We start from the raw sequence: 20,869 nt of genomic DNA, 5'->3' as shown, positions 1-20,869 counted from the left end.
AAGAAATGCCTTGAGCATCTTACAAGGCCCTACAGTTCAGTATTTTCATTTCAAGTCCTCAATGCCATTAAAATCACAACGTAGAAGTAAATACCAGTGTGCTATGGAACTATCATAGCTACCATTAAGACTGTTGTTATACCCCTTCTCATCAGAAAGATGGGGCCTTAGAAAGCAGCCATTGACAGAGGGCTCCAACAGGAGCTGTATGTTTCCACCACACTGCACTGTACTGACACAGCCCTTGCACGGCATGTTTGGAATTTCACATACAACACTTTTTTAAAAGGTTTTAGCAGCAGCCTACACTGACTTTATGAATATTTACATACGACATTCAAAAAGTTTAGAAGTTTTCTCCCAAAAAGACAGGAAAGACGGCTAAGCAGTTGCACCTTCAGGTTTCAAATGCCTCGGCAAATCACTATCTACAGAAGATTGTTAACACCAGACTGAAACACACCACATAGCTTAAACTCTGGAGAACACCATTTTAACTTGCAGAATTGTTTCCATCAGTAAAGCACACCAGACAGAGAGGATTCCCACATGCTAAATCTTTATTGTGCGAATGTTGTTCAGAGCATTTATTACCCTTTGTAGACACACATTAAAAAAAAATACATTAACAGTGGCTAGATTGATGGGCAACACATTAAATCTATTTGGTGGTAATTTGTATGCATGCAGTTAACTCTTGTGGTGTAAAAATCTTAGCCAGGAGGCCAGCCCAACTGACGACCACCCAGAACATGGAGATGTACATGATAGACAGACTGCCCACCCTCAGGCCCTTCATTCACAACCATCCGGAATCCATTGGTCAGGCCCAGGTTAGCAGCACACTTCTTTCCAACAATCATTAAATGCCCAAGAAGCTGGAGGAGAAAAAAAAGAAAAAAAACAAACAGAAAACACACAAAAAGGGGAGAGGGCAGGAAGGGAAGGAATGAGAGCAGAGAACCATTCAGATAAGCCAGTAAGCTAACTCTTAGAACTTCAGCAACTGCTCTTCAAATTGTTGTCTGCCTGCAACTGACACTTTCCAAGAAAAGCTATAAAAATTGACTATACATAATATAGGGGGAAAAAAAAGAGCTATAGATTTTTTTCAAGCTAGACACTAACAGACTACAAAGGTGTCACAGAAGCTAAATTTAACTCATGGTTAAAGTCCCTGTTACTTCTTCAGGCAACATACATAATTCTGGTGGGAAAGAAACTTTATCTTACTATGTAAAGGTTTACAAAATATTTGAATCTTCTTATTCAACACCTCTCAGCTAACTTTCCCTTTCTTCATCTCTAACCTGCCAAAAGTCCCAAGCCCATATTAAAATAAGTACTACTGCCTGTAAACGATGAAAACGATGAAGACATCAAGACTGTACTCCAAAATAACAATGCATTTTGCACTGCAAATACATACCCAGGGATACATTTTGCTTTATATCACTACTTTTACTGGAAAACCTTAACTCCATTTCCATTCTAAGCTAGAGGAAAAGGATTATAGTATTGGAAAACTACTTCGTCTCTTTGAAATGTCAAGGGGAAAACGGGGAGACTCTAGTAAACTATGAAGTAATTAGAAATACAGTTTGGTGTACAGAAAGCTTGTAGAGTACTTACAGATTCATCAGAATCTTCTGCTTCAGATAACCTGACAATTGGCTTCTTAGGAATCACTAGGAAATGTGTTGGAGCTTGGGGTGAAATATCATGGAACGCAAGGCACTGGAGAAAAAGCAAACATAATTTGCTTCAGGAGAAAGGCAAGAGTTTAAATAAATCAATATGCTCCACTAAATACATTATTAAGCAGTTTATCAGATACCCCAAACATAAGCAGAAATGTTGATTTTTCTTGAGTGATATATTATTCAAAGTCCTCTAATTTCTAAACACAAAACAGCTACTTACCAAGACCTGCTAGTACAAAAAAAAAAAAATCATTATTCTCTGTTAAGTATTATTTAAAAACTAGTCTTCTCAGCAAGTTAATAAGCAATTAGGTTTATGATTTATTATTTCCACATATGCGTAACAACTAACAGAGCTGATGACATGCATGCCTATAAAAAGTACATTCATGCTTACTTCACTTTTTTATTAACAACCTGTTTAATAGAACAAATGGCAAACAGTTGCTAATCGTCTTCCAGTTATGTCTGAATATTGCCTTGGTCAAAGATAGCAAGGCAATTTCAAAGAACCTGAAGTTACGTGATTGAGGCCATATTACATGTCTGTTCTCAATAGCACCGAGTATTTCAAAAAAAGGTTTCAGAAATCTTCCATTTCAAAACAATGTATTAAGGCTGGCTCTACTTCAGACATTCTCAAACTGAGGGAAAGGCATCACATTTGAAATATGAACAACTATCTGTAGTAAGTAGTTGACTCCCAACTAACTTTATGCAAGTACCAAAATTCCTATCAATCACAAACGGCATGCAGCACCTAACTACATCAATAAATCTCCAATTAGGAACTTCCAATGGATAAGAGAAATAGAAGAGAAAGCAAAGAAGCAGAAAAGGAAGCTATGCCTCTTTGTGCAAATGGCCAACCACAGAACCAGGACTTGCTACTGCAACCACCACAATGTGCAATGCCCACGCTGAGCATGCACTCTGCCATTGCTAACCAACAGACATCTCTGACTTACCCATCACATTTAACAGCAAAACATCCGGTAGTTACTGGTTGAGTTATGCTACAAAGAGTGCATACTTATAAACACATACCTTACATTCTTCAAAATATGTATTTCCTAGATGCTTTCAGTTATTTGTGAATCAATAAGGTGAATTTTCTATATGACTACACTGTTTTTTAAGTCTACTGAGAGGAACTGTGGCCTTTGCCAAGAGTAAAGGTGGTGAAAAGCCCGAACTTGACTTACATTAACAATGCCTTATCTTTTATATCTCCAATCTGTCCTATTTTAAGCTACCTTTAAGAACACAGTGCCCACTTTTAAATCTCTGATGAACTGCTTGTTTCTCCCAAACAGAGAAGGGTGGTAAGCAAAGAATGGATGAATAAAACTAATTTGCACCTCATTAAATAAATCTACTTTAAGCTTATCATTTTGTAAGCAGTTTTTTTATTCTATGTGCTCCTCATAGAGGCCGAATGAAAATGGCCAAACTGAGTCAAAGAATTTAATGACCAGAAGACTGGTAGCAAATAATTTTCTATGGGACAGAGAGCAGAAGTAGTATCGAACAAAAGCACAATCACAGAAAGTCCATAAGTGCACGGTAAACCAACCTTCATTTCAGCAAGTTTAGATTGAACTAAAACAACAGTGATAAGGCTTAATTCCACAGAGACTTTGTACTTTTTAATGTCTCCTTTTCCCTACATGTCAATTAATGATTAAAAGCCTTCCTTACATTCCTCCTTGTAACATTCCCAGCCACCTCTCAAAAGACCTTCATAGAGTCAACAAAATGAATTAAAGATGATCCACTACAGTCAACTAAACTCTAAAAGTAGTTCTACATTTCTGCATAGTTTAAGGTAAAAATCAACTCAGATACTGCAGGTAATTACTCTTCCAGAAAATATTCTGCACTAATGGCAGTCAGAGTAGGTTATATGCTCTCAAGTCACTCACCAAAGTCAATGGCCTGATTCTCAGTCAAGCAGAGTGCTCAGGTTACACTGCTGTAGCCATTACAGCTGAGGAAAAACCTCATGCAGCTTTGGCCCACGTAAAGAAAGCATGCACACCCTCACATAAACACAGAGCAGTAACACAAGCATGATTTTTGGAAAGCAGTGAAAATTTCCAATATTCTTGAGAGTAGATGGCAGCTGCAAGATTTCTGTATCTACTAAGAAAACATTGTTTCAAGCTATGTGTAATTACTAAGCACACAGATCAGACAAACAGCATCTTTAGTGAGTCTGTATTCTGCACTGCAGCTAATCCTTGATTTCAAAAGCAAAAGCCCCTGTTAATATTCAGTATTACGATTAAAAAAAAAAAGGGCTTATACTGGATACTAGTTTAGTTTATGTTTTGGATATAACAGGTGCATTTTTTCATAGCCTAACCATTTTCACTTAGCTCCTAGCATGCACCTAGCATGCTCCTAGCGGTGCACCAGCATCACTTAATGCTACCAGTCCCACCTCACCCAGAAACCGATTTTTGCAGCCTGCCGGATGACCAGTTCCAGACTTTTGTGAAGAGCAGAAAAAGCTGTAATTCTCTATAATTCTTTACTTTAATAACCCCTCTCAGAGATTCACAACCAAAGCCTGGCAGGCACAGCTGTATAATCTCCATAATGCTACTGAGAGGCACATCCAGACCTGCCTCTCTGACACGCAAAGGAGCTAGTTATGGTGCAGATACATACGCCCGGAATCCACAAGGAGATTGTCTGCGGGTGGTTAACTTGAGGTTTCACAACTACCCTCCTACAGCAGGTGTGAGCACCCCCGTCCCTTGGCAGCAAAGCCTGCACGGCCTGCAATGCCGTACGGCTGCGACACGGCGAATGCCAGCGGCCCTCCTCCACACACAGGCCGGTGACACAGCAGGGCTGCGGCCGAGGCGGGTCGGGCAGCACCTACGGCCCTGTATCCCCCCAGGCACCCGCAGGGGCCGGGCCGCACACCGAAGGAGCCCGATGCTTTAGGGACACCGCAGGAGGGTGAGGAGAGACCCCGTCCCGCGCGCTCGCCCCGCCGAGCTCCCGAGCACCTCAATAGCACCCCCCGACCCGGGCGGCTGCGAGCGGCCGCGCACCGCCCGCACCTGGTCGTCCTCATAGATGATATTGGCGGGGATCTCCTTGCGGATGATCTTCCCGAAGATGGTGTCGCCGCCGGGGAGGGCGGCCTGCGCCTTGCTGATCTCGTCAGCCATGGCGGCCGTCCTCGCGCGGCGCCCGTCGCCCGTCGCCCCGTGCTTCCTCTGGCGACCACGCCCCCCACGGCGCTCATTGGGTCGAGAGACCACGACCGGCCGTGCCCACCTCGCGATTGGTAGCTTCGCCTGTCTTTTCCGCTTGTCCCCGCCCACTCGTCTGGCCCGCCCTCGCTGATCGGGAGTGATGGTGCTCAGGGAGGCGCGGAGGGATCGGGGGGGGGGGGGGAATGTGCTGTTGGAGGGTGCGCGGAGGGATCAACGCTGTCAAGTGGTGCCTATGTGAAGAGGTTGTGGCGGCTCAGGAGAGGTTATTGCAGCAGAAATATTGTTTATTGCCGCATCAAATCCAGCCGAAATATCTGTGTGACTTCTTGGGACTGTGTCTTGCAGCCAAATGACTGCTTCTGGCAGGTCTGCGCTTAGCTTTTCCATACAAGTTTGCGAGAGATAAAGGAGAAACTGCTGTGAATCCTGTTCTGAAGGCCTGCTGCCCGAGATGAAAGCTGTGTGGCCCCTGGCACAGGGCACAAGGCGAACAGACAGCACAGCACCAGTGTCTCAAGGTCTTCAGGGGCCCATCAAGACAGTGCTTGGGCTGAGCCAGTGGTGTTTTACAAACATCAGCACAGCCCCCAAAGCTTGGAGGGTAAAGTCGTAAGTACACAGGGTTTAGTTTGAGGTGTTGGGTGTTGCTAGCATCGGGATGGCTCTTGCAGCAGGGAAATCACGAGCAGTTTAATGTGTCAGCACTTCTACACATAAGCCACTTCCCAACTATGAAATGGATGAATCAACATGACCAAGCAATAATTCACCGAAGGCAACACAGTATTACACAGCTACACATCTAGTCATAAATGCCTTTTTTATATATATGATACCAGTCATGAAATAGGAGAAATGAAAAAGCAAGGGAAAAAAAACCCCAAAACCTAGAAGAGTAACAACAAAGCTTCATTTTCTAAACTTCACAGTTAAAATAGATTGAATCTGATTTCTCTCAAGCTTTGTCTAGGAAGATTTTAATACAGATATTTATATATATTTGCCTCATGAGAAAAATCTTGCAGGAAAGATAATTCTGGAGGGAGGCAGGGAATAAATACTGCTAAGTGGTTTAAACCTAAAATGGTTCCACACTTGATTACCTGAACTTGTTACAAAAGGAGCAGCATTTGTCATACACATCTGGTAATAACTCTGAAATTACATATTTTGAAATACCCTAAACAAAGCTCTGACGACGCACATTAAACACCGGGATGATATTCTGTTCCTCACGTGGTGGTATTGTATTAAGGTATTTTGACATGTATATGTCCTACAGAAAGTATTGGAGTATGACAGCTAAAACAAGGATGGAATTGGTGCTTCAGGGGCAAATCTCTTTGCTTTCTATTGTTGTCTAACCGGGGTTGCTAAGCAAAGATATGAATAATTTTATTCCCCTATTTTCTCAGGAATTAAACACATTTTGTGAAAGAATAGAAGAGTTGGTATTACTAGCTAGGCAGAGGAACAGTTTAACATACAAATACTTATTCAAGATCCATTTGTAAGTGTTAGTGTGCTTTAAGTAGTTCCATGGGCTGCTGTGGAGTCAGTCTAGAAAGCATATTTCTATGTTAAGAGAAGACATAAAGAGACAATTTAAGAAGTTGCTTTGAAAAGGCAAAAGTATTTTTCTTCATGTAGTTGACTTTAACATATATTTTTGTCTCACCAAATAAACAGCAAATTTTATATTATTTTGAATATAACAAGGCCTTTTCAAAGGATTTAATTCATTCACTCACAGCTGCAATCATTATTCCTGCAAATAGATCTATGAATAAGGATCATTTCTCCTGCTGACAGATCAAGTTTCTTTATGAGGTACATAGTCCAAAATAAGTGCATTTAGGAAATTTGAAATACTAAAAATATTTAGTAATAGTGTTCCCACACTTCAATTAGCTTTGAATGCAATTGCAATTAAACTATGAAATAGACTATATATTGAAGCTAGAGGTCTAGCAAAGCAGTAAAGCTGATTACATTTAAAATCCTTATGCTGCCTTTAGCTAATGCTGGATGTTGTGTTATTGAAGGATAAGCTTGCTTGTTTGGTTTTCTAGAGAATGGCAATTGAGTTTTAAAGTACCAGACACAGCCCTGGGATGGCTGGGCCAAGGCTGGGCTGGTCAATCAGGCTGTGGGCAAGGCAAGACAGGGCTGTGGAGAGCTTGATGCGAGCAGCCAAAAAGGTGACCTGGCTAGAAAGAGAAAATGACTGAACAGAATAAAAGGTCTGTTGAAAAACACCGGCAGAGAAAATGCCTGCCAGCCTGGGAGCTGTGAGCCTGGGAACCAGAAGCATCCTTGAAAAGTGCAGCTGGCCTCTTTTAAGTACAGCTGGGTATCTAGAAACCAGAGACATCCTGAGATACCATCAATAACTGCAGAAACAAGGAACTGTAATAGCTTTTCATCTGAAAAGGTGAAAAATAGTCTGGGAAAGGGGAAAACACCCTGAGAAAGTATGAATTGGTAACTGGCATTGGCTGTTCTAACTGCAAGACCAGGAAAACAGTCCGCCAAAATAAAAATTGATCTGAAAGAATAGCAAACATCATCATCTATTGGCTGTTCCAGGTAGAAAACAGAAATTCACAGCACCCATTGGCTGCTCACAGTAGTGGTGTCCTATGCCCTCTTATGTCTCTATGATATGTAAAGGACTAAATTTTTTTCCAAAATGGAGCCTCTCTCTCTGAGAACATCCCATGCTGCACATACTTCTCCCTTCCTGAACAGGCTGAATTCTCTGCAGAAAGTTGCTATGAGATCTTGGACTCCCGCTGGGGACACCTGGCTGACTCCAGACTCCATGCCGTGGATCATCTTTGAAGTGAGACTCTGTTACTTCACGGTCCCCCACTGGGACCACTGCTGCGGTCGGCTCGGTCTGTCCTCCCACCTCTGGGATGGTCGGGTCCCCCTCTGGGATTGGTGTGTCCTCCAGTCCAGGATGGTTTGGCCCCTTCTGAAATCTAATTCGCTTGATACTGCTATTATATATTCATACAAGTAATCTGTCAGAATATATCTCCTGTTATATTGTTGATAAGTTGCTTCACTAATGGTAAGTTTGTAGTAACCTGGAATAGTAAATACCTGTTGTTGTTGCTGCTATTGGTTGCTGCTATAATGTCAATTGTTGCTATACAATTGATTGCTGCTATTATTGATTGCTGATAGTAATTTGTAATAGCTTGAGATAGATATCTATTTGCTTTATTTATCATAGCTATGCTTGCTAGTGGTGATTTTTGTGATAGTACACTTGCTAGTGGTGATTATTTTGTGGCCATCTGTAACAAAGTAGAGAAATTTAGAGGATGAAGCTTCCGTGTCCTCGCGTATTACAGAATCCTGCAAACCCATGGTTGCCATCTCGGTACACCCGCAGGCCGGGTCACCCTTTGGGCTGTGGCAGGGCTGGAGACCGGCCCTGCTGCAGCGTTGCAGGCCCCGGGGGGCTGACGTGGGGTCCTGGGCTGGTCAGGCCGCTAAGGTGTATTAGTCGAGCACTCAGGGCCCTGACATCCACCATCAAAGGCAATTCTGGTTCCAAAACCTGTAATTCCTCTTTAGGTCACTTAAAGATCCATGCCTGGGTTTTTTCCAAAGGTAGGCTGGATTCATGTCTACCAACCTTAGTAGGCATAAAAATAGGGTAATTGTTTCATTTTTGTAGTTGTTCGTTAGCCCCAGTCAGAATATTCTCTCCGAGAGAAGAGCTGTTCAAACAAAATATGAAACAGTGCGATCAGTTCTGATAAATAATTCTGATTATCTCAGCAGCAGCATTTTTAAAAAGAAGGAATTGGAGCTTAAATGCAGTTGAGCACTTCTGGGAAATAAGAGCCAGCGGCATAAAATAATGCGTTGGCCTGTTTGAACCTGTTTCAAACTGTTTGAACCTGTTCGAACCTGTTTCAAACTACCTGTTTGAAACAATGAGATTTTTCTTCCGAAGAAAACGGGTGAAATCCGTTCTTTTTGTTCTACGCGCAGCCCGCTGTCGGGCTCCGGTGCGGTGATCCCGGGCGGGAGCCTCGCCCTTGGGGCAGCCCCTCACGCACACCGCGGCTCCCCGCGGCAGGGGTCGCTGGGCCGCAGGGCAGCCCCGCCAGCCCACGCCGACCGAGGAGCCTGCGGGCAGCGCAGGCAGCCCTGCCTGCTCTCTACGGAGCCCCTCCACCTCCTCCCGCGGCCGGCAGGAGTCTCCCGTCAGGTCTCGGCATACTGGGGGGTGGCACTGTTTGAATGGCTGGCGGTGGCCACATCAGCGAAGGCAGCAGGGGTTAGGCTGGCCGCCCCGGAGCGGCCCACGGGAGGCCGCACGCCGCCACCGGGCTGGCGGGGGGGGCAAAGGCTGCCCGGAACAACGGCGACGGGGAGTCGTGCTCGGCAGGGCAGCATTGGCGGGGACACCCGGCAGCAGCGCGGCGGGGACGGGGGGGAGGGCGCGGACCGTTTTCGACCGTCACTTCCGCCTGCACCGCATCCCCGTTCCCCCGGACCGGAAAAGGACGGCGGTCGCCATGGGGAGCCGCGGGAGGGTGAGTGTGGTGCGCATGCGCGGCGGCGCGGCCGGGACGCGGCGGGGGGTGGGCGCCGACGGCTGCCGACGGCCGCCGACGGCCGCCGCTGTCCCCCGGGGCGACGCTTGGCCTCTCTCGGTGAGGCCCTATCCTGGCCGCGATCCTGAGGCTGGCGGGGGGGACTGGGGCCTCCCCGGTACTCGGGGATCGCCTCGAGTGAATTGGGGCCGGTGGGGAAGGGACGGGGAGGGCCCGGGGAGGGCCCGCGCAGGGTCGGCCCCGTGTGAGGCGGCGGTGGAGACTGCCGGCGCTCCCTCTCCCTCCGTCGCCGCCTTACAGCGCCCGCGGAGCCGACCCTGCCCTTCCCTTGGCCTGCGCTGTGCGTGAGACCGGGAGTCACTCGTGCTCTGGAGTGTCACGGGCGTCGGGGGGAAGGCTGCCGCCGGCGGGGTGTTGCCGCCGTGCCCCAGCCGCGTCTGGGGTTCTTGTCCCCCGTGCGCTGCGTGGTGCCCATCGTGCTTGGAGTTGGCGTTGGCGCATGCAGCGCCGAAGAAGCGTGCTGTGTTCCCCCTCAAATTTGCAACCTGGGGCTGTAAATAGTAACTAGACACAAATTATATACGTAGGGGAGTTTTTCCTTGTATGTCACTGGAGGGTAAGAACTTTTTTCCCAGCAGTTCCTCGCATTTATAGCATCAATGGGCAGAGGCTTTCAGGGCAAGAAGGACACAAAACTAGGCAATAGAAAGTAGGGTTTTGCATGCAAAGGCCGTTGTGGAAAAAGGAAACAAGTTAAGAGATGACAATCAAGTATAGGTTAAAATCCATGAAGAGAATGAATTGTGATGGGAAGATGAAGAAAAGCAAAGACAGAAGAATTATTTAAACCTTTGATCTTTATGGTATCGAGTACTTTTGGGGGGAGTTGAGCCACTTTTTCATCAGCGTTCTGAAGCCTAATATTAGGGGTACTAATACACTGAGGTATGAGGGGAGTTCTGTGTTTCATTAGGCGACTGTAGAGCTCAGAGGAGTCTGTGCATTAATGTATCTTGCTTCAAAGTCATCTAATATAACTACTCTGTGGTTGGTATGGTGAAGAACTTTCCAGGAGGGGTTTGCAGAAATAGGCAAAAAGCAGAGGAAAATGCCTGAAAACTGTTGATCAAAGAGTTCAGAATAACCATAAACACTTCTTAAGGTTTCACTATACATGTCTTTGACTCAAAACCATTGGTAATATTAACTTTCCTATTTGCAAAGATGTCGAAAATATTATGGGATAGAAATGTTTTAGGATGTCCTGTCCAAATAATTTAGTCAAATCTCTTAAAACACATCTGCAGACCAAGAAATTTATTTGCTGGCTTTTAATTCTGTTGGTTTACTTTCCACAGATTCATCCATCTAGGGAATACTGCAATTAAAGACAACATGGTTCTGTTCAGTTTCTAATTATTAAGGACACAGAAGCTGAAAGAAGTTAGCAGAGTCCATGTTCTCTTTTATATGTCTCTGCTCAGATTGGTTTAACTGATTGTCAGGTCGCATGCTAATTCTTGTAAAAGTGACAAAAGTTTTTTACTTAACCATTCGTGAGACTCTTCGCAATTGAGAATGCAGTAGTTTGTTCTCTTTCCAGAAAGACCTGTAACACAGTAGCATATACTCAACAGGATGCTAAATCATATATTACAGTAGAAATTATGATGTGGTCTGATCCACGTGGTGAAGCGAGATTTGGATTTGTTCATATTTGTAAGTTGTCCCTTAATAGCACTAAAGTTGCAGTAGTATTATGTTAAAGAAGCAGTACTGAACTGGAAAGTTGCCTGTTCTTACTGTTTTATGTCTTCTTCTTCCTAAAGACTGGCTTTTTGTGTGTGTACACTTCTGGATAAATTATCTCAAGGTGTAGCCTAGTGACCAGCTGAGCAGAGGGTGAGAACTTAGCTTGAAAATCTAAAAAGGTGTTGAAATCTGTTGGAAGTACTAGCTTTCAGAGAAGCTTGCAGTTTCTCTCTCTGTCGTTGACAGATTTAAAGCAGAGGCAACACTTTTTTCAGGGCCCTGCCAGGATGTCTTTATTGGCCTTTTACTTTTAGGGGACAGTCTTGTTTGCATCTCCAGCTCACAGATACAGAGCATGGTGATGAAGAAGATGGTCATTTCTCAGTTACAGCCCTGTGTTTCCTCTGCGTCCTTCTAAGAAATTTTTTTAGTATTAATTGTGAGAAAACAATTTAAGATTATCATGAAGTACCTGGAATTGTGCCTTCTAGAGATGCCAAAACACAGTAGGAAGTACTAGGAATAACTTCAAAAGGTATCTCGTTATCAAGATTTTTCCTTTTTTTTTTTTTTTTTTTTTTTTGTGCTTGTCAGAGATTCCTGTCAATCTCTGACAAACACCAAAAAGTCTGATAAGGACTTGAGGATTTCTGTAATTCATTACAGTCTGTATGAGTAAACAGCCAAAACCACATGACTGTGAGCTGTGATTCTCAGGGTTTTGCTTTACGTACATACTGAGGTGTGTCATCTCTACATTGTAAATCCTAATTTTTTGAGTGTTTGCTTTTACGGCAGTTTTTATTTGCTTATCTGGCAGTTATATTTAGGGAAGGGCTTTGCTTTGTGTTGGTTTTGCCACATCACCTGTAGAAGATTATGCCCAGGTATTATACAGAGACATGAAAAATAATTGTTGAATTAGTTCATATACAGTTTGAGACCCTTTTGAAATTCAGTTTTCTCACATTCTCTTTTTTTCGTGATCGGAGAATATCCTGTGACGTACCCATGACAGTCGCTTCAGGTGCCTTGACTTTTAGAGTTATTCTGGTTCTGTTGGGTTTATTTGATATTGGCACAATAAATATGTTTGCATCAATGTATTTTCAGGATTGTACTTCCGTCATGCCAAATGATTATTTAGGAGTGTAGTGCTAGTACTCTCTAGCATCTTAGATAAATTTGAAACATCTAGAACTGTCCAGGATTTTGATTTCCTCACATCTGCTTTGGCTGCAAGTTACCGGATCAGGAATTGAGGTAAAGTATCTTAGATACTGATTCCATACCAAATTCCATACTAAATGGAAAGAACATGAAGGATCAACCAGAGCACTCTTAGTTGCAACATGTTCATTTTAACTAAGAATCCTGCTAGCCAACAAAGTAATTATATTGATGTTGTATTGACAGGTTTTGAAGCTTTTTAAATTATTACACAGAACCCGGCAAGAAGTTTTTAAAAATGATACCAGAGCCCTTGAAGGTGAGATACTTTTTGTGTGTGGTGGATGCTTACCTATCTTTCTGCGGAACTTTCTTCTCTGAATACACAAAAAGAGAATTCTTAACATAATCTTCCTTTAAATTATTCCCTTCCACATTTTATAAGTAATCATTGGGAAAACTTGTGTGTCGGTAACCAGACATCCTTTAATTTGAAACAAAAAACTGGTTGTTAAGACTCAAGCCATATTTCGTAAGCAAAACCTCTCTTTTTTGGAAGCTTGGTGGTCTTCCACTTTACACATCTGTTCACACTTTAGTTTTTTATTTGTTTAGCTGCAAGACAAAAGATAAATGAAGAATTCAAAAATAACCAAGATGAGACATCTGAAGAGAAGATAAATGAGGTACTTCCTGTTTTCATCTTTTTTTCTACTTTGCAAAAGAATATTTATATAGGAGCTTTTTACTTAAAGGTTCTCTAAACCAATGTAAGTACTTATTGAGACATTGTGAGAGACAGGTGAATTCAAAAAGGCTTTTACGTGGATCTTTAGAAATATATTGATACCTCCATTGGTATTAGTAGTATGTTATAGAATTTTGTCCATACAAAAATATATAAGGAGAAAGTGTCTTCTGGTAGTTCAGTATGCTTCTTTTGATGCTTATAATAAAATTATGGGCAAAATGTTTTGTGTTGCTATTTTCACGTAAATATTTTGTATACTTTGCTCATAATATCTATCTGAGCTGTGGTCACTTAAGTTTACCTGGTCTTTGTTGTATAGACAAGCACAGAAAGATAGAGAGAAATTAAATAATCTGCTCAGTTACTGGCAGACGTGAGAAGTTATTTTGATTCCTGATCACAAATGAGGCAGCGTCTTTTGTGGGAAACAAAACAGCCAAATGATCATGACTTGTAAAATAGAGGTATTAATTATACTGCTGGCGTTTTTTGCTGCTTCTTTCCTCATGGTGCATTAAAAGGACTAGAACATTCTGTTAACTTACTATGTAAGTTACCTTTGCTCAGTTGTTATCTTAACACTTTTTACTCAGTCATTTTTCTAAAACTTATTGAGGCCTGAAATGAAACATATGTATTTTAGATATTTTTAGTTAACATCCATACAGAGTCAATAATTTAGTCCTTGTCATTCAGCCTTGTAACAGAATGTATTTATAGTGTCAGTGGGCACTAGTTGGAAGAAAGTGCCTCCATCTGTCCTTTGGAGAAGTAAATCTAAACCTTTGCATCATACCAGCCACTGGACAGTAACATAAATAGTTCTGAGCATTTAGTTAGGATTTTCTAGCATTTCTGCTTGTTATCGGGCCCCTATAGTAATACTTCTATGTTTGTGTTCCTGGTGTCTGATCTGTTAAATTGTATGTTCTTTTTGTTATAGATGTACAGGAAAAATACTTGCTATAAGTTTTAAATCTATATTTGTTTGGAATGGCAACCTACAAAATACATATATGTAACTTTTTAATATGGGTTAATTTATATCTCAATTAAATATGTCAGTGGAAGAAATTCTAGACTTCATCACAACTACAGAATCCTAGAACATCAGGGGAGCTGTCATATTTATTATATATACGTATATGTATACTGAGTAGACTCAGATGCAGCGGAACTGAATCAAGTTATGTACAGGACTTGGGAGAATTTGGGCACTTGCTTGCATAAACATGGGGGTGTTAGCAGCTAAAAAAATGAATATTGACCAACTAAATATGCATTACTAGAGTAGTAGCTACTATTACTAGTAGCTTTTATTAGAGTGTGAGATGTGGCAGCTGAATCTACTGCAGCATTTTAGTTCAGATCAGGAGTGCACTTCTGAAGTTACCTTGGTTATCTTCAATTCCTGTGATTTGGCTTGTTTTGTGAAGCAGTCTCGGAGCAAATGGCAGAATTCCTTTAAGATGAATCTGAAGTGGAAGGTGCGCTTCAGGAGCATGCAGCCTAGCTGCTAATGGGCATTCAGTAGGGAGAACTGGAGGATACCTAGTCCAAACTCTTAAAAGGGAAAGGGGGGAGGAGAAATTCAGTGTAGATGTCAAGTCTTGAGCTCTAACTCTTGCAAAGATCCACTTCTCTTGGCCCACACTACTTCCTAGTGTAAGCATGTCTCCCGAAGTGTCTCACTGGTGCAGTTTCATTTGTTTCTGACACAGGTGTCATGCAAACGAGTATTAGGCTTCTCTTAATCTCTTAGCAAAACTAGAAGGGTGCTTCTGCTTGTCCTCTTAATGAGGGAAGGAATTCTAGGCCTTTTGCCAAATATTAATGCCTCTGCTAATCTTTAGGCAGTGCCTTGTTTCTGTACTGCTTTTCTGTGAAACGTTAGTATTCTTAATTCTTGTCATGTTTTGCCCTTATTTTTGCCTCCTTATTTCAAGAGCAGGAATGTTAAAAGAACCAGATTGTCCTTTCGCTAGGGGTAGTCAGATGTTACTGAGGCATTCACCAATGCCTTTGATCATTGGAAACTAGTTACTTGTTTTGGTAGCTGCATTCTACCTTATTCATTTGCAGTTTTAATTGGGTATATAGATTTTATACTACTGTATGTTACTGAGCAGAAGTTTCCTTCCTCTTGTGCTGTATGTCAGGGTAGCTTACCTATCAATCTGTAAGTTATTCCACGATACCCAAAGTAAAAGCTATGTATAGATAGTGCATAACTAACTGAAGAGTAGATCTCACTGGCTTCATTATTTGAATAGCTGTCTAGTATGGAAAATACCTTCAGGAATAATTGCATATGATTTAAATTACTCTGTTGTGTTGTTTGTTTGTTTGTTTTCCTTTTACTAGCTTCTGAAAATAGCTTCAGATGTTGAAGTGATTCTCAGAACTTCTGTTGTTCAGGCAGTTCACACAGATTCCGACAAAATATGTGAGTAAAGCTGCATGCTAAAAAGATGTTTAAAAATATTGTCGTTCAGTAAATAAATATAAAACTTGAAAACTAAGTAAAGGGATAGAGAAGGCAAAAGTCTGTCTGTCTGTCATTTCTCTGCTCAAACCCTTAATTTAAGCCCGTTGACTAATGTCACTACCTAGGACAGGTGGAGGTTTCAAAGGTACAAAGTTTCTGTACAAATACGTTGAAATATGGAGGCTGGCAGAAAAGAGGCAGTGACTGCATTTAATGCCCTCATTGAGAGAAGAAGTTATAACTTGGTACCTTACCTATTAGCTGTGACAGCAATTAGGTAGTAAGTTGGTATGCATGTACTGGCTAGTCAGTCAGTGTATGTCTAAATGTAGTAGCCACAGTATTTGTAGGTGCCTGCCCTGCCAAAGAGGGAGAAGCTGCCTGAGGAGAATTAGCAAATGCAGTATGTACGCTGTCCATGGAATAGCTTTTTCTTTGAGGATTGAGTGTTCTTTTCCAAAATGTGGTTCTGACAATTTAAGTTTCAGATTATGCCTTGGAAGATTTGTGACACAATGATGGCCTTGATGCAAAGCCTATCAAATTCTGAAATTTTGGTTCCTGGTTTGGAAGTTCTTTTATCTTACAGTCAAACACAAGAGAAATAGTATGTTCAGCATACAACTGTGTGGTGGAGAATAGGAGAAATCTTCAGCTGTGTACATTGTTTCCTTTCACTCCTGTTTAGTGGTGTCTGTAAAGCTTTGTAATTATTTTCAGTTTTAGATTTGGTAAAGCATTTAACTTTAGAACAGCCATTATGATTGAGGCCAAAGATATGTCTAGACCAATGTTGAGTCTTCCACAGTGATCCTAGGCAGGTGACTGTAGAAGAGTAGGAACAGAGCAAGTGAACTTTCACATCTTGCAGCTGTTTACACCTGGCAGCACTTCCTGAGCCAGGGATGGTTTCTGTTTTAGTTATCCTCAGTGGGTTTCTCTCTCATGAACTTGTCCTGTCAACCTATGCAAATTGCTTGCATCCAAGAACCTTTGACAAAGAATTTACTCTGGTTTTTATGAAGAATCATTTGCTCTAGTTTTGAATCTGGTCGTACTCTTCAATTACTATCCACTTTCACCAAGCTGTTAATGAGTTTAAGCCCCTTATTGCCCACCTTTTCTTTTTTCCCCCCTGTGGAACAGCTTCTCTGTGAAACAACAGGTGAATGCCTGTGATAATTCTGTTGCTATTCTCTGCACCCTTTTCAATTCTACTATGCCTCTCCAAAGAAGATTAAGAGCTCCCTCTCTCAATCAGAGCTGAGCACAGTCATCAAGCTGTGGGCAAACCAGGCATTTATGCACACAACAATGGCACAATGATGTTTTCTCTTTCGTTCTCAGTTGGTTTCCTAGTCATTCCTAATTCTAAATTTAATTTTTGGCAGCTGTGCATACATCTATATATTTATTTATTTCTACAAAATTATCTTGTATTCATTGAACTCACATGAATGGTCGTAGTCAGTTTTGAACCTATCACTTTCTTTGTGAAGTTAGTAATTTTTTTGACCTGTGTGCATTGCATGTCTCTACATGTAATTTTGTCTATCATTTTACTGGTTATTCAGTAAAGTCTTAAGCTCGTCCTGCAGTTCTTCACAGCAAGCCATTTTCTTAAAGAACTTACTCAGGATGGTATCATTAAAAACCATTCTTTTCCAGGTTAGTTACAAATCTGTTGAACAGCAGAGATGCCAACAAAATACCTGTAGAACTCCACTTTTGACATCCCTCATTGGGAGACCTGTTCATTTATTGTTCACTTCCTACAGTTTAACCAGTGACTTATCCATGCAAGACCTTCTGTCATAATAAGGCTGTTGTTTTCTTAAAAGCATTCACTGAGGGACTTTTGGGAATCCAAGCATGTTGTGGCAGCCCCCCAAGAGCTGTTCAGAGAACTCCAGCAGGGACTGTAAGGCAGAAGTTCCCATGCAAAAGCCACATGAATTCATTTTCAAATACCAGCTTATATTCTAATACTGTGTGAGTGTGTAGGGATGGGGTTAGGACAGCCAGAGCCCACCTGGAGTTGATCTTGGCAAGGAATGTGAGGGACAGCAAGAACAGCTTCTACAGGTGTATCAGCAGCAGGAGGAAGAGGAGGGAAAATGTGGGCCCACAGTTGAATAGGGCAGGGGACCTGGTAACAAAGGACATGAAAGAGTCTGAGGTAGTCGGTACTTTCTTCACCTCAGTCTTTACTGCTAAAGTTTGCCTTCAGGAATCATGGGCCTCAGAGTGTTGGGAATGTCTGGAGCAAGCATGACTTACTTTTGGTAGAGGAGGAAAAGGCGAGGGAGCATTTGAACAGATGGGGCATACACAAATCCATGGTACCTGATGTGATGCACCAATGGGTGGTGAGGGAGCTGGCTGATGTCATTGCGAGACCACTCTCAATCATCTTCGAAAGGTCATGGTGATTAGGGGAGTCGCCTGGGGACTGGAAGAAAGCAAATGTCACTCCTCTTTTCAAGAAGGGCAAGAGGGAGGATCTGGGAAACTGGTCAGCCTCACCTTGATCCCTGGGAAGGTGGTTGAGCCAATCCTGGAAGCTGTTTCCAAATGTTCTGAGAACAGAATGGGGACTGGGAGTAGTCAGCAAAGATTTATGAAGGGGAGATCTCTAACCAATCTGATACCCTTTTACAGTGAAATGACTTGACTCGGCAGACAAGGGGAGAGTAGTGGTGATTGTCCATTTTGACTGTAGCAGAGCTTTAATGCTGTCTCCTTTAAAATCTCCATAAACAAAAAGTCATAGAATTGCCCCTGCCTAATTTACAGACTTCTTGGAGAAGTGGTGGCAATGAGATTTGTGTGGAAGAAGATCTTCCGGAGTCTAGTACTGGCCAGGAAAACTTTGCCCTGCAGCAAAAAATCTGGAGTGCATCTGTACACAGGATGCGTTTGACCTGCTTATGAATGCAAAGAATGTCATTACGCAGTCTTTTGCCTATTCTTTTTTTTTTTCTGCATCTGTTTTGTATAGGCCTAAGCTTTGCTTCTCACTCTGTAATTGATCTTACTGCAGTAAGAACAAAACAATAATCTTGAAACAGCCATTGCAGTTTGAGCTGTCTGTTTTGTGTGTGTTTGGAATATATATTGAAGTGAGAAATATTTAGTCTTGATAATGTAGTGAATCACCAATTAAAAGATCAGGAATGCTTAGAAAAGAAGTCCAGAGCATCATGATAGAAGTTCACAGAATAAGAATGAACAGGATAAAAAAAAATTATAGAATGGATAGATATTCTTACTTGTATAACTAAAATGTAAAGAACATTGAGAGACACTGGAATTTACATTCAAAGTTAATAAAAAAAATGCATTTTTGTTTTACACAATACATAATTCTTAAAGGTCATGGCAATGAAAAATCTTTGTGGCCAGGAGGAAGGTATTACTCAAAATACAAAAAAGCAGAAGATCAAACTTGATGCTTAGCTTGATAGGGTAGTGAAAGAGTAAAAGGAAATCTCCTTACAGAAGGAATATACAGATCTTTATACCGTGGTAAATTGATCAGTAACAGAACATTATTTCTAACTGCCATTCTTTGAGCAGGCTTTTAGTGTGTTTGCATCTTTCCTAAGAATCCAGCTTTGATTAGTCAGATAGCACTCTCACCTAGGCAATTCCAGTATAGCTCTTACTATGTTATTAATGTCACTGGTAGCACAGAGTATGCCATTAGAAAATTTCTGAAACCAGAAACTGAGAATTTTTTTAGGGAGTTGAGATAATTGTCACCATGTTTTGATAGTTTATGCTGAATAGCATGGTCAGTGCACTGTGTGAAATTGTACCTATAAATGGGTGTGGTTTCCACTGCTGCTCTGTTTTGTTGACTATCTCACCCTACTGTTTCCATCCTTTCTTGTTTGTAAAGAAAAGTTGTCTGAGATTAAAAAGAGGAAAAAAGTTGGAAGTGGGACTTCAACTTCCAGTTCAGTCTGTGGGTAGATGTTGTTGTGGTTTAACCCCAGTGGCAACTAAGCACCACACAGCCGCTGGCTCACTCCCCCGCAATGGGATGGGGGAGAGAATTGGAAGGGTAAAAGTAAGAAAACTCGTGGGTTGAGATAAAGACAGTTTAATAGGTAAAGCAAAAGCAGCGCACGCAAGCAGAGCAAAACAAGGAATTCATTCACTACTTCCCATCGGCAGGCAGGTGTTCAGCCATCTCCAGGAAAGCAGGGCTCCATCACATGTAACGGTGACTTGGGAAGACAAACGCCATCACTCCAAACGTCCTCCCCTTCCTCCTTCTTCCCTCAGCTTTATATGCTGAGCATGGTGTCATATGATATGGAATATCCCTTTGGTCAGCTGGGGTCTGCTGTCCCAGCTGTGTCCCCTCCAAACATCTTGTGCATGTATATGATGACAATATCAAGTGGATCTTCTCACTCCCCTTTGCTTTTTGGGACCTAGGAGCCACTTTCTGGTGGGAAGTTTGTTGTAGGAAATGCCTGCGTATGGGTATATGAGTCCGCTTAGGTAGCGCATTGAACAGATATTCAATGCCGGTACAGCTTTGATTAAGGAAGTTTTAGCGGAACAAAATCAACCTTTTTGATCCTTAATCTTTATGCTCTGTGATAACTTTTATAGTGCCAATAGAATTACAGTTTATGGTATTTTGGTTTATTGCCTTTATGGTATGATCTTGTATTAAATGAAAGGCTTGGGACAGATTTATTAACAAAAAAAAAAGTGGAAGTGCAGCCTAAGGTGGCTGCTTGAATTGCTGTTTGTTGGCAAAAGAAAAAGCTACCTCAGTTGAAAAGTTTACTTTTCATAGCGCTTCATCTTAGATGCTACATGTTTGTTTTGGAAACCTTGTAGGTGAAGGTATACTTTGCTGTAATAGAAAGTATATTGGCCTATTTGGAAAAAAAGAAAATGTTGTAAAATACTTACATTTGGGCTGTATTTAAATTAGTATTATGTCCTTGCTTCATCCCAAGCCATCGCCCACACACACACAAAAAAAGATTGAAGTGATCAGTTGCTATGTTGTATGAAAGACGAGCAGGGGAAAAAGAAACTAGGTAAAATGTTTCAGAAACCTATTGCTGCAGCTGGTTTCCTCAAGTCAGTTACTGTCAGAATCTTTTGACTCTAACTTTTTGTATTATAGCTGACAATATACAATTTAGCTACACCTG

The 20,869-nt window shown here is 41.8% G+C and overlaps 2 protein-coding genes across 4 annotated transcripts in view; one reads left to right on the top strand and one right to left on the bottom strand.

Moving 5' to 3' along the window:
• Nucleotides 1–542: 542 nt before the first annotated feature.
• Nucleotides 543–4,942, bottom strand: HINT1 (histidine triad nucleotide binding protein 1). The gene is made up of 3 exons (XM_072860415.1): nt 4,781–4,942; nt 1,633–1,737; nt 543–878 (listed from the first exon to the last, which is right to left on the bottom strand). The coding sequence occupies exons 1-3, from the start codon at nt 4,889–4,891 to the stop codon at nt 714–716; spliced, it is 381 nt and encodes a 126-aa protein (XP_072716516.1). The 5' UTR covers nt 4,892–4,942; the 3' UTR covers nt 543–713.
• A 4,431-nt stretch (nt 4,943–9,373) lies between these two features.
• Nucleotides 9,374–20,869, top strand: part of LYRM7 (LYR motif containing 7) — a 29,169-nt gene continuing 17,673 nt past the window's right edge. For all 3 annotated transcript variants that reach the window (XR_012042290.1, XR_012042289.1, XM_072860329.1), the window contains exons 1-4: nt 9,374–9,501; nt 12,691–12,763; nt 13,060–13,130; nt 15,560–15,641. Coding sequence is in view for 1 of the 3 variants with exons in the window: in XM_072860329.1 (XP_072716430.1) it covers nt 9,484–9,501; nt 12,691–12,763; nt 13,060–13,130; nt 15,560–15,641 (244 nt within the window). In the remaining 2 variants the exon portion in view is untranslated. The remainder of the gene's footprint in view (nt 9,502–12,690; nt 12,764–13,059; nt 13,131–15,559; nt 15,642–20,869) is intronic.

The sequence above is a fragment of the Ciconia boyciana genome, chromosome 4 (assembly GCF_034638445.1).
Source record: "Ciconia boyciana chromosome 4, ASM3463844v1, whole genome shotgun sequence".
Taxonomy (NCBI): Eukaryota; Metazoa; Chordata; class Aves; order Ciconiiformes; family Ciconiidae; genus Ciconia; species Ciconia boyciana.
The sequence above is the reverse complement of the archived record's forward strand: the minus strand, read 5'-3'. Positions and strand labels throughout refer to the sequence as shown.